Source organism: Thalassophryne amazonica, chromosome 18 (genome assembly GCF_902500255.1).
Source record: "Thalassophryne amazonica chromosome 18, fThaAma1.1, whole genome shotgun sequence".
NCBI classification, from domain to species: domain Eukaryota; kingdom Metazoa; phylum Chordata; class Actinopteri; order Batrachoidiformes; family Batrachoididae; genus Thalassophryne; species Thalassophryne amazonica.
In genome coordinates, this window is record NC_047120.1 from 56,560,408 (window position 1) to 56,574,370 (window position 13,963).

The 13,963-nt window shown below is 42.2% G+C and overlaps 1 protein-coding gene across 1 annotated transcript in view; it reads right to left on the reverse strand.

Moving 5' to 3' along the window:
• Positions 1 to 231: 231 nt before the first annotated feature.
• Positions 232 to 13,963, reverse strand: part of LOC117530947 (protein KIAA0556) — a 31,886-nt gene continuing 18,154 nt past the window's right edge. Inside the window, 16 exon segments of the mRNA XM_034193912.1 lie at positions 232 to 1,851; positions 4,374 to 4,459; positions 5,026 to 5,186; positions 5,268 to 5,369; positions 5,467 to 5,606; positions 7,480 to 7,590; positions 8,014 to 8,078; positions 8,188 to 8,357; positions 8,475 to 8,640; positions 11,433 to 11,610; positions 11,702 to 11,780; positions 12,753 to 12,779; positions 12,781 to 12,962; positions 13,041 to 13,392; positions 13,394 to 13,433; positions 13,435 to 13,798. Of these exon segments, the coding sequence (XP_034049803.1) occupies positions 1,793 to 1,851; positions 4,374 to 4,459; positions 5,026 to 5,186; positions 5,268 to 5,369; positions 5,467 to 5,606; positions 7,480 to 7,590; positions 8,014 to 8,078; positions 8,188 to 8,357; positions 8,475 to 8,640; positions 11,433 to 11,610; positions 11,702 to 11,780; positions 12,753 to 12,779; positions 12,781 to 12,962; positions 13,041 to 13,392; positions 13,394 to 13,433; positions 13,435 to 13,798 (2,282 nt within the window). The 3' untranslated portion in view covers positions 232 to 1,792.

The following is a 13,963-nucleotide window of genomic DNA, read 5'->3' on the forward strand; positions in this document are numbered from 1 at the left end:
CTTTTACTTCAAGTCATGAAAAATGGGAGTGAAAACAAAACCGCTGCATTTATATTTTTGTGGTGTGTACGGCATTTAGCTCTGTTTATCTTATTTCACCGCTGAACGTGGATTTGTAAATGTGCATGTTTATAGATGCTGTTTGAGAGTCAGCTGAGTGGGTGTCTGTGATTGTAAAATCTGACAGGCTGGTTAGCATGAAAAACCATCACGCAAGAGCTCATCTTACTGTTAAGAAGAAGAAAAAAGCTTTTTTTATTTTAGTAATTCAAATGAACCTACATCAAATATACACATTTAATCCAGATTAGAAAAATAATTGAATTATTTAAAACCAAAAAAAATTGACAAGGGTAATACCCAGCAGCCTTTGAGCCAAACTGAGATACAGAGAGTTGGCTCAACTTGCTGTTGAGCATTTTGAAAATAAATACAAAAAAAAAACAAAAAAAACACCTGCATTTCATATAACAATAAGATTACTCGTGGTACATGTCAGAAGTATGAGAAGAGTTTATACTGGGGCTCAACACAGCAGTAAATATCCTACAAACACAAACGTCTCACATTTGAACCACATCCAGTTCCCGAGACACTTTGCCCATGCAACAACAACGGCACAGAAAATATCGACTGGATGGTAAACGAAGCTATAGTGACAGTAGAAGCAGATCTGTCCCTTTAAATCTGAGGTAAGTAGATAGTCTTTGCATATTTGAAGTCACCTGTTACCTACACAAGCTTTTAAAATGGCAAATGTAGATTTACTTTTTTTTTTTCATCCAGATGATTAAAACTGCCTCAAGGGCTTATGAAATGTTTGCCTTCCAAAAATCTATATCCTCTACAGAAAATTCAATAAAGGTCACTTGGATATAGCAAACAAAGTTTTTTTTTTTTTTTATCCTCGACTTGGTGCCGAGCAACAAAGTTCAATTTTGAGCCAAATGCACAAAAACCATTCACGTAGAGCTCATTAGGTACTGACTTTTACATCTTCAGTCTTTAAAAAAACATCTTATTTCATTCACTTACAAGTGTACACTTAGCTGCAAGTGTTTCATCAGGCTTTGGAATATATTAGCCAACAAAAAGAGTACATGTAAATTAGTGTCTGCATAGCATTCTGGTGGACTGGTGCACACTGCCGGCTGTGTGTCAGTGAACACACTCTTTAGACAAAAAAGTGATGGACTAGGCTCAGCCGTGGATAAAACTCGGTATGAAACACGGCTGTTTTGGAGTAAACTTCCATGGCACAAGCAGCACTGGAATATGTAGCACAGGATTTACAAGCAGCAGCCGCAGGTCAGAGTTTAGAAGGAGGCACAATAAAAGGCTGAGGGACTGCAGCCTCGTAGGTTTACCGTGGCACTGGTGGAGGGAGGACGAGCTGACTGCACGTCATCAAAATAATATGTAAACCTGGGCGTCGTTAACGGCCAAAGGACGCAGCGATCCAGCTGCAGAGTGAAATCCTGTGTGTGTGTGTGTGTGTATACACTGTTCTGTGTCCTCTCCAGTGTGGACCGTGGAGGGAGGCTCAGCGCTCGTGCATCGCTCGTCAGCAGAGTACACCTCCAGACCCTTCAGGGTCTTTGCTCAAAGGGACACGCCATCATAATGGTTCTTGTACAAAATGTTGCCACGGTGTTTTTGTTTCGTTAAAATCCACGCCACCCTACAGCATCAGTACTGCAGGGATGAAAACCAGACTTTGAGGCCGAGCTTCGTACGTGAACGGTTATGAAGGCGCGTCACTCTAAACAGTGAATCTGCGTCTGCCCTTCAGTCAGTACCTTCGTTTCCCGTGTTTTCCACTGTCCGTCATGCAGGTTTTAGGCCGGAGAGCTGCGGCAAGGATAAACAAACAAACTTTTAGCATTTAAAAGAAAGTCTGAATTAAAGGGGCGATATTACGCACCTTTTCACAAAGCTATTCCAAATGACAGATGTGTCAGATATATTAAAGTTTGTAGACAAAAAAACAAACAAAAAAATCAGGGGTGTTTTTACCAAAGCTAGATTTCACCTGAACACAAACTATGAGCTGTAATGTACATCAGGTCCCGTATTCAGAAAGCCTTCAAGTGACGACATTCTAAGAAAAGTCTTAGAATTATAATGTTTACAAAGAATTAAGAGTAGATTCTAGTAAAGATAAAAGTCAAGCCCTGGTCCCACCAAATAATGAAGGATGAATAATGAGCCACGCAGCATGTTTTCTTTGGTATGAGTCTAGTTATTCAACAATCGTGGGAGAATACTGGCTCTGAGAGGCTCTTATAGGCAGAATATTCAACTAACAAGGTTCATCTCTGAGCATGGCGCTAATTTCAAGAAGTTCAAAATTTAGCAACAACAGCGTGGGGCAGTTTGTGTATGAGGTACTATGAGGCCAAACGAGGATTTAGAGGTATGTTTGTGGTGAGGATGAGGCTGTTAAAACCCCATTATCAGAGCACAGGACAGGATATTTTGGCTCAGCCCTCCTGCACACTACAATCCCACATGCTTTGTGCACCAGACGGTGTATATAAAATAATTCTTTTGTAGCAGATTAATAATTTTCTGTCAGTTTGGATGTTGAAAACACCTCTAATTGCTTCTGGAATCACAAAGGACATTTGGAGCTTTTTTCTCTCTCTCTCTGTCTGTCTTGTGCGCTGAGGTGGAGAACATATTTGGAACAGCCTAAAATTCATAATGTTTATATTATAATAGCTTGGTAAAACAGTTGCATGTTAATTTCTTCTTTATAAGCAGCTGCAGAAGTATGTTTATGATAGATTTAACATGTTGTTATAATGGCTCAGATGCATGCTGACGCAATGACTCTCACTCGAGACAAGCATTTACGCAGATCGCGAGCGCGCAAAAGAGCGATTTTGCAGACAATAACGGACAAACACAAAGTTAAAAGTTGGATCACGGTGTCAAAATGGCTGAAGCCGCAGACAAAATAAAGCCAGCGAGAAAGAAGCACAGAGGCGACTTGTGTTGTGGCTTTTTTTTTTGGGGGGGGGGGGGGGGGGGGGGGGGTCATCCACACAGTTGTGGGTGTATATAATTAAAATAGCTACGTCATTGTGTCTTTTTTGGGAGGAGGGGTCGCAGAGAGCTGGGTGAACACGCAGAACTGCTGCATTTAATGACTGTGGAACACAGGTGAACTGCAGCCTGATGCACGGATGCCTACACCGGCAAGTCTGTGCAGGAGCATCTTTTTTTAGACTGCATTTAAAAAATGTGACAACATCTTGAGTGAATACTGTGAAATAAAAACCCACATTTTAAAGGGACCGAGGGCTGGAGGGCTGAACCAAACCCATGCCTAAACATGCACCAACGTCACGTTACATGGTGCTACATGGAGCCATTCAAAGCTGGACGGGGCTCAAATGACAGGTTGGTCGTGGCTCATTAGAGGCTGATACGTGGCACATGCAAGGTACTTAGAGGCACACTGAGGCTTTTCATAGCGGATACGTGATATGTGGATCATTATCTGAATAATCACGTGATTCATTATTCATGGCTTTATTATTTGGGGGACCAACACTTTATTCACAAAGCACCTTCACCCTTAAAGCTGAAAAAACTGTTCGGTGTAGGGAGGAGGACTTTCAAGGACCTTAAAACTTGTTTAAACAGAGAAAATAGGCATCGCTCCTCTGTCCAATTTGGATTTCTCTAGCCCTTTTAATCAATGTCATCATGTTTGTCTTTTGCTGGCAAACAATATTGCTTTGGAGGCTGGTCAGCGATATCTGAGAAACTGCTCAAAGCCGCGCTGACACACCCCAGCTCCCAAATAGATTAAACAGTAAAATTACCACCGTGGAAAATAAACATTAGCAAATAAATACAACAATAGTGAACAGGGTGCCGCACAAGTAGGTCTGAGTTTTCAAGCTTTCTGTAATAATTCAGTTTGGCTTACAATTAAATAGACAGAGAATTGCATAAAATAATATAATCAGTGCTTTAAGAGACTACATTCTACACTAAAACCTGTAGATTTCATTTAAATATTAATTGTACAGTTAGTATAACCACCCCCACCCCCCCTTTTCTTCTGGAAATGCACTCGTTTCCTCCCTTCAGGAGAGGAATTATAAAAACATCAGAAACCACTAATTATGAGTGCATGTACACAGAGAGATTTACAGTCATGATTACTCTGATGTTGTGTTGCTAACACATGCGACATGTCCTTTCACACTGGTCATACATTTCCTCAGTCAGTCACAGTCTGACAGCTGTTTTCACTGTTGTTCCATTCTTCCACCCCTAACTACTACCATGCCAGTAAAGTTCTGGCACTGTGCTCTGTGAATATTTAAATAAGATGTGCTCTGTTTCTGCCTCACCTGGATCTGCTGTCTGTTTCTTCTTGTTATGATGGACTATCTGATTCTCATTGGTCATCTTCACATCCTGATCCTCCACAAAATTACTGGAATAAAGCAAGAAAATAAAGACGGGAAATACACACTTTAGTAAATCTGCATGGCAATGTGAAAACAGGGAACACCACAAAATGGAGGGAGGAGCGCGAACAGAGCTTGAAGCCAGCAGGTCCAGGCCTCCAGACCAAAGACGGAGCTGCAGGGATAAAGGAGGGAGAAAAGGAAAGAATAGCTACTCGGGCATCACAAGTCAAAGTGGACGGAGGTGGAGGGAGTGGAATAGCTGTGGTACCGTTCAGAGCGCCAAAAGGAACCTTTCATACAAGGACTGACCACAAGAAGGTGCCAACGTGGGATTTTCAGAGAGCTGTTACTCACTGGTTCTGGTGTCGGCTGCCGTGGGGGCTGAAGAAGAAGAAGAGCACAGTTCTGTTCATAACTACTCAGGGTTTAACACAACCCTCTGAATAGCATATAATAACAGTGTGCATCAATAACGAAAGGAGACATACGCGACAAGTCCCAGAAAGGAAGCACAGGCAAACAACTTTTTTTTGACAAACACAATCAGCTGTGCAACCAGTCACAATATCATCAAAAAAAATAAAGTTACCTGATGACAGTGTTCCTCTCGCGGTGTGTAACGTAGGCATTGTCTGTGAAGAAGATGGTGTGGTAGGGCACCACCGGCTCACACGTAGGCAGAATTCCACGTGCCACTTTAACCACACAGTCCAAGATGCCGTTATATACCAGGAGGCCATCCACGAGTAACTGCGCACAGAAATGCGTGCTCATTTCACCGCTACAACATCAACAACACTGACTGCCGGGCTCGCAAAAACTGAGGCTTACACCAAACTCTTTAACGCCTCTCTGCGGCGTCTTGGAGTAATTCCACAGCTTAATCATCGACACGGTCACCGGCTGATCAAAGATGACGTACACACGGTTGACCTAAGTGACACAAGATCAACACAGGGAATGCAGCTGAAAGGTCAGACTGAGGTGTCGGCGGTGAGGCTAATCATTCTGGTGTCCCATCTTTGCTCACCAGTCCAGGGAGCACCGGGGCTAACCACATGTGCCGTCCATTGTAGGTGCTGTTGACACCATCTATTAATTTATCTGGAGTCCTCACATCACCGCTCACATTGTCCAGGACGTTGACGCTGTCTGGAAAAGCAGCAATGTCTGGTGGGCGTCACGTTTAGGAACAGACATTCGCCATCCTTCAACAGTGTTGAGGACACTCATTTCCAACTATTAGCATCAAACAGAACAGGACTGTGCAGGTGCAGCTTTAAATAGGTCACAGGGTGCAAAATCTGCTTTATGATACTCTCTGAAGTGCAGCTCCCACTAAAGCAGTCGTTAGATTTCAGTGAAACGTCACATAGTAGGAGCACATATGAAGATGTGCACAGAGGAAAATGTTTCTGGCCCAACATCTACAAGAAGATACAACTAGGACTTTGGTGTTTACTGTATTTTTCAGAATCCTGTGACTTATACGCCAGTGCAACTTACTTCATACAGTGCATCTGCAAAGTACTCAAAGCACTTCACTTTTCCCACATTTTGCTATGTTACAGCGTTATTCCAAAATGGAGTAAATTATTTTTTTTCCCCTCAAAATTCTACTCACAACACCCAAAAATTTCAAAAAAACAAAAACAAAACAAAACAAAAAAAACAAAGAAATCATGTGTACATAAGTATTCACACCCTTTGCTCAATACTTTGTTGATGCATCTTTGGCAGCAATTACAGCCTCACATCATCTTGAATATGATGCCACAAGCTTGGTGCACTTATCTTTGGGCAGTTTTGTCCATTCCTCTTTGCAGCATCTCTCAAGCTCCATCAGGTTGGATGGGGAGCGTCGGTCCACAGCCATTTTCAGATCTCTCCAGAGATATTAATCAGATTCAGGCCTGGGTTCTGACTGGACCACTCGAGGACATTCACAGAGTTGTCCTGAAGTCACTCTTTTGATATCCTGCCTGTGTGCTTAGTGTCACTGTCCTGCTGAAACGTTGCCCAGTCTGAGGTCAAGAATGCTCTGGAGCAGGTTTTCATCCAGGATGACCATGTTTCTCATGGTCTGAGAGTCCTTCAGTTGCCTTTTGCGAACTCTAGGTGGGCTGCCATGTGCCTTTTACTAAGGAGTGGCTTCCATCTGGCCACTCTATCATACAGGCCTGATTGGTGGATTGCTGCAGAGATAGCTGTCCTTCTGGAAGGTTCTCCTCTCTCCAGAGGAATGCTGGAGCTCTGACACCGTGACCATCAGACTCTTGGTCACCTCCCTGACAAAGGGCCTTCTCTCCACTGATCACTCAGTTTAGACAGGCGGCCAGCTCTAGGAAGAGTCCTTGTGGATCTGAACTTCTTCCATTTACAGATGTTGAAGGCCACTGTGCTCATTGGGACCTTCAAAGCAGCAGAAAGGTTTCTGTACCCTTCCCCGGATTTGTGCCTCGAGGCAATCCTGTCTCAGAGGTCTACAGACAATTCCTTTGACTTGATATATTCAAAGATTTTCAATATCAAAGTTTGTTTTCTAGAAACCTGATTATTCAAATTTAAAGCACATCAGGCCAGTGTCTATAGAGTATTTATAGCTGCAAACCTTAATGTTTTGAACACTCCTGGTTTGTTTTTAAAAAAGTATAATAGGACCCTTTTAAATCTTTTTTCTTTACATCACACAGCAGCAGTTTCAGTTATCTTGGTCACTTTGCATAAAATGCATGTTCTTTCAAAATTATGCTCCAAATGGTATGATTTGTTGGCAGAATAGGCCTCCAGGCAAAATGTGTTTTTCCTTGATGGACCAAGAGATGCTGGGGAAGACAAGTGGAACAATAGTATTTATTTTTATGGGTTCTACTGTTTATTTATTTTTTGGGGGGGGGGGGGGGGGGGGGGGGGGGGGCGGTTTCAGGTGTACTGTAAAATTTCCAAAGCATCAACCAGGATTACTGCTGAACATGCATGTATTCTGGATGGTGGGCAGAATTCATTAGATGATTTTCATATAGTCTTGTGTGAAAAAGGATACTGTTGTCATTGAGACTGATCTTCTCGTGGTTCTGGTTGTAAAGCTCAAGGCCGTTGAGGCCGATGTAGTACGGGTCCCCCCAAGTTGTTAAAAGCTGCAGCTGGAATGTGACTGAGGGTTGGTGAAGGTCAAGGAACATAGATGAAACATACTGTAGCAACAAATTAGAGACCCTCCACGTTACTGCATGATAAATTCAGGCTGGAAGCACAACGTCATTTGTAAATATTAGTTAATTTCAAAAAAAAAAAATTAAGATTTATTTAATTCTCAACAACTGTTTGTATAGAAACATCTTTTTTTCCTGGTATGATGAAGGACCGCTGTACTGTGACGCAGCACTGCCACAGGTTGAAATGATGGAATGCACAAAAACCTTTATTCTTCAGTTTAAAATAAAAAATATTTGTGTACTTGCATGTGCATTAATTATTAACACAAGAACCAAAGACGATAGCTTAATACTGCCTCCAAACTACAATAACTAATAATAAAACAAACCATCATGTTCAAGGTCACTGTATGAAAGGATACACCCACAAGGCATTATGGGAGCCTCATAGTCCATGCTAGCTTGTTCTTGTCTCTTAGTGCTTCCTCTAAATGAGAAATAATGCATGTGCACATTAGGATATGCGTACATATTCCACACAATAGCTCATCATACAGCAGTGCATTAAAAAAATAAATTCTGAATTTGCTTCCTACTTGTTGGAGTATTTGTTGGCAGGTTTATTGTCTGTGGGTGTCTGAAGGTAGTCTACAAAGAGGATCTCCTGGGCAAAGTCAAAGTGGCAGTTTCCTGGTCCTTTTCTGATGAGGAAACCTTCAGTTGGGGAGATGGCAACATCGTCCATGAAAACATGGATCACCTTCACCTGAAACAAAGAGATGCAGCAGAGAATCGTGACTCAGAACGAATGCCATGCATCTTGAAATCCATTTACTCTGTGATGCGTGCATTTTGTGCACAAGAGAACAGAGAAAATCCTCACCCCTCTGTAAGAGTCCTCGGGGGACTTGTTGTAGTTCCAGACACGGAGTCCAGCGATGGTCTGGACCTTGTTGAAGGTAAAGGTCAAGATGTGGGGCTCTCCATAGGAGAAAGGGATCAGCCACATGTGCTGGTCATCAGTAGTTATATTGTGGCCGTCTGTAAGTCTGGGAAAATAAACCACAATGAAGAATACAACAAAAATGTCTAACATTTGAATTTTGTCTTCAAACAGCAAACATTCTCATTTGATTTGTCTCCTCAGAAGGATTGTTGGAGGAAGAATTAGCCATGTGAAATAGTGAAGAAATTCACATGAAAAGAGCTGCATGTCAGGAAGCAGGTGGAGGAAATAAGATAAGAAGGTAAAACTGTAATAAAAGGTGGCTAAAATAGTTGAACTACAACAGTCAGTAACTCAGTGATTACACCACCCACACATTACATGTGTGACACTGAGTCATGTGTTTAAGATTTGGTGTTACTATTTGATATGGTATGGTCTGTGGCCCTGACATTTGATCAGTTCTGTCCAAAACTGAATCACTTTATCAATGACACTCTCACTTCCTAACACAAACTTTACACCATATTCAAAGTGTAGGTGACACCAAAAAAATGTGCACAAATAATCACTAAAAATGATGAAAAGTTGATATAAAAAAAAAAAACCTGAACAATAGATAAAAGATGGGGCAAGGATCACCACTTTGTGAACAACTTTTGTCTTGGGACTCCAGTGAGGGCGGTCGCATCTCCTCTCTCCTCTCCTTCTGTTTTGTGTCTATCTCTGCTCCAACCTTCAAAAGTCCAAACTTCACCAGACTGTGAATTCTTCAAACTACATTTAGAATAACCATGGAATTGATCAGCTGGTCTCTCAACACTATTGACACCATTTTTTCAACAAGGAAATCAGGGCTGGGGGACCCTGCATACACAGATGGAACCTATCCTGCGGCCTATGTTCTCGATGCCTGGGAGAAGTGGTGCGTTCTGTGCTTGACACCACTGTCCATGGAAGACGTTGAGGATTTATTTTTATTTGTTTTTATGGAAGGAGGGCTGCTGCTTATTAGTTTATGCAAGCAATGTCTTTTTCAGGGACGTCCCTGCTTATTTCAGTAAGACAATGCCAAGCCACATTCTGCACGTGTTACAACAGCGTGGCTTCGTAGTAAAAGAGTGCAGGTACTAGACTGGCCTGCCTGCAGTCCAGACCTGTCACCCATTGCAAATGTGTGGCGCATTATGAAGCGCAAAATACGACAACTGAAGTCGTACATCAAGCAAGAATGGGAAAGAATTTCACCTACAAAACTTCAACAATTAGTGTCCTCAGTTTCCAAACACTTGAGTGTTGTTAGAAAGGAAAAGATGATGTACACAGTGGCAAACATACCACAGCTTTTTTGAAAACATGTTGCAGGCATCCATTTCAAAATGAGCAAATATTGCACAAAAACAATAAACTTTACCAGTTGAACATTAAATATTTTGTCTTTGTGGTGTATACAATTGGAATATAGGTTGAAGAGGATTTGCAAATCATTGTATTCTGGTTTTATTTACATTTTACACAACGTCCCAACTTCATTGGAATTGGGGTTGTCGTGTCACCTGTCCGTTTCAGTGCGATCATTTTCATTTTGATGAAAACGTGTGAAAATAATTTAATTCGTTGTCCTGGCAGAAGAAAAGTCCATGATGGTTCGAGTCTCTGCTGTACTGATCCGCAACCGGTACAGTCCGCTGTAGGTGTAAGTCTGTTCATTGCATCTGCAGCTGATGGTTGGTGTCTCTGCTGTGAATGGATCCTCTTGTTTCACAGCAGGCCGCTTTGCGCTTCAAGTTAAAAGACTCGCAGTTCCTCATCTGCTCCTAACATTTCAGTCTGCACGCGCTGAAATTCCCATGATCCAAAAACAATAAAATCAAATAAAGTGAAAATAGTCAGTTCTGCCTCCCTGTGGAGTGGAGAATCTGCACTACAGTCTGTGTGCAATATAAGTGTTTCCACCAAAAAAGGTTCTACTGGTGAGAATAACCGTTCTGACACCGAAAACACTGTGCATATCTGACCCGATCCACTTGATGGAAACAGGTATGTCAGTAGCTTGTAAAAATCCATAAATTAATGGGACAATTAAGATAGTGGGTCCGGAGCTGATGCCACTTCCTCCTTCTTCTTGTCCGATGTCGACACGCCGGGAATTTCCTGGTTGTTTTAGTGGCACGCACTTCAAAATCTGAATATTTATCTCTTCAAGAACTGCGCACCAGGAAAGGATAAATTTCAAACTGTTGTTTGATTTTAATCTTACATATTCATGAAAACATGCAATACGTGTCACTTACACTTCCAAACCACAATGACTCCAAAATAGTCTGCTTCAACAGCTACGAACTTGAGTTTGACCTTTCAAGGTCATTGAAGGACAAAGGTCATGTCACCAATGGCAAGTTGATATACAACTTGTGAATTTCTCCTCTGTGAGATCAATAAAGTCTTATCTCACAACTTCATATTAATGTTTAACAGTAACCAAAGATGTATCTTTAACCGATTCCTTGCAGTAACCATTCGAAATATCTCCTTAATATAAGAATGGAAATCAAATGTTGATCTTGGCTTAACCAAGATTTTTAAGCAAAGTTTCTCAAAAAAAAATTGAGCACTTTATTCTTGGCTGACCCTCAACTGTTCCAGCAATTTTGGTCCAAATTGGATCAAAACTGCATGAGCTACAGCTGTGCACTGGTGTAACAAAGATATAAGACATCCTTTCTTTTGCTATAGGGGAAAGTACTTTTGCTTAAGTTGTGTGCTCAGTAATATCAGATGTTTATATTTTTATTATAATACAAAGCAAAACGTCACTGAATCACCTGTGCAATGCACATATAGTGTACAAACATCAGACAGGAATAGGTTCAAACAGCACGGTGTTACACGTACTTGTCTAGTGTGCGCACGTCGTGCCCGTACTCAGGCAGGTCGTTGAGGTCTCTGGGCGAGGCCGCCATCATGCTGATGTCCACAGGTAAACTGTTTCCATCCTTCCCCACAAGCTCGACCCCTGTCAGGCCCAAGTAGTGTTGGTCTCCCCATGTCAACACCAGCTCTATTCTAAGGCCTGGGTTCCACCAAGGATTGAGGGGGAAATGACTCGTTATTGCAAGTAATCCTACAACCTAAATAAACCCAGGATAAGACAACAGACTCACACTTTCCACTGTACATCCCAGGAACCGGATCCATGCTCTCCTCAGTTTGGCTCACACTGAGGTTGAGGTGATGTTTCAACTACAATTAAACAAAACACATTATACGTATGTGTAACTGTGTTATTTATACCATCCTGCCGATGCCGATTGCTACAGTCTTATTGAAGCGGCCATCTTTCGTTCCTACAAAATATAACTTTAAAATGTGTCTACTACTTAAATAGAGTATGTCTGCTTTTGGTACGATATTGGTATGGCAGTTGTGACCAAATTTTACAAGCAAAGAATGTGGCATGTTAACAGAATAAATCCTTTTATTATATGGCTATGATAGTACGCACGCTCTGATTGGCTGAGTTCCGGTCTGATATTTTCCCATATCAGACCGTTACCATGACCATCGGTCTGGATCGCGTATCAGATTTGCGACTTCGTTTACAATTTTCACAGCGCAAAATTAGACAAAACAAAAGCGAACAAAGAAAATGGAGTAATTAACAGTAAAGGAGCTCAAAGTGGATGTGCAAAATTAAATGAAAACCAACAAGATGAAAACACAGCTCTGAACAGTCAAGAACAGATTGAAAACTTCATTACAAACCAGAAATCTAAAAACACGGTAAAGAAAACCAAGTTGGGACATGAACGACTATAATATGTAATACAGCATCGGAGCATACCAGCTAAACGACCTTGACCATGTGTTAAGCAAGTTCTTCATGGAGAGCGAAAGGGTCTGACTATGAGCACAACACCGTCAGCATTTTTCATATTCGGGCGATACGGAAGTCTGCCTGTTATATAGATAATAGATATATATATATAGTATATATATATATATATATATTATATATATATATATATATATATATAACAGCTTCCCTTGCTCAGTCTGTACGAGAAAATATTAAACCTCATTGTTTATGTACTGTCACACACTCAGTCTGATGTGTTCCTGTATAGACCTCGCGCTCAGTTAATAATCCTTTAAATGAGCACGTATTGCACACAGAAAAAAATTTCACGTGTCAGTGATGAGGTGCAGACGTACAGTGAGGTCATCTTCTCGGAAACCGGCCCTGTGTGAAAGGTCGTTCCTCTCCCTCGCCATCTGCAGTCTGTGGCCTCTGTAGCTCCTCCTCATACATGAGGCTCTCTGGACCCTCATCCACACTTGTAAAGGTTTCATCAAAACGGGACATAGCCTCCAGAATATCATCGTCAGTGGTGAAGAGGATGGTGTCTCCAAATTGATCCAGCCCTGCAGTGACAACAAATATCAACTGAAAAAGTAGAGTACATATGTGGGGGATTTTTGCTGGAAATGTTCAGGACAAACCTCCAGATAAGGTCCCTGAAGCTTTGGCAATCTCACCGCGAAACACGCACCTCCCATCTAGCAGCATTTCCACATCCTTCACCCCTCGGAAAGAGTGGATGCGTGACTTATTGTAGTTCCATATACGAATCATGGCTACTTGAACGGGAACTCCAAAATCTACATCAATGGTGTGGAGGCGACCAGGGGTGAATGGAGCTAACCAAAGGTGCATGTCATCCTGAGTGCGGTTGACACTGTCAATCAAGTTGGTGACAACGCGTGGATCCTTCCCATAGGCTGGGAGAATGTTGATGTCCGGCGGGTCAGCATGAATATGGGCAGGTCGGAGGGGTTCGCCGCTTGAACTAAAACACTTCCAAGCCATTGAGGCCCACGTAGTGGCGACACCCCAGGTGAGAAAATGGTAATTACCAGCCTCTGGCCCTGCGGCAGTACTGGGATTTCAAACTCCTCCTCCCTCTCCATGGATGGATCATCATCGAGGCATGGCAGCTGACAGGTCAGGGAGGAAACTGGACTGCTGAGCTCTGCGGAGGTGTTGACCTGAATTGTGGAAGTGCTGCGACAGTGGCGCTGGAGGAACTCATCGAAGATGTCTCCGTCAAAGCTCATGTTGGAAATGCGTCCACGCTGGCATTGATTGAACTTTATGAGAGAGTCCCAGGACTCCATGAGGGTGTCATCCTGTTGGCTGTGCAGCTGAGCCCGAGCAGAGCCCTGTCGCCTGTTGGTGTTGACTAACAATGCTGGCTCCTCTGAATGACACACAAAGAATTATCTATCAGTTACTAAGCAGCCAAAGAACAGTAGATTTGGGGAACTGTACTCTATCTTAATTTGATACAATTCCCAGGAGAGCACGTTTACATAAAACTGCTTATTCATTTCAGCTGTGGTTAATGCTGTGTGTTCACATGCGT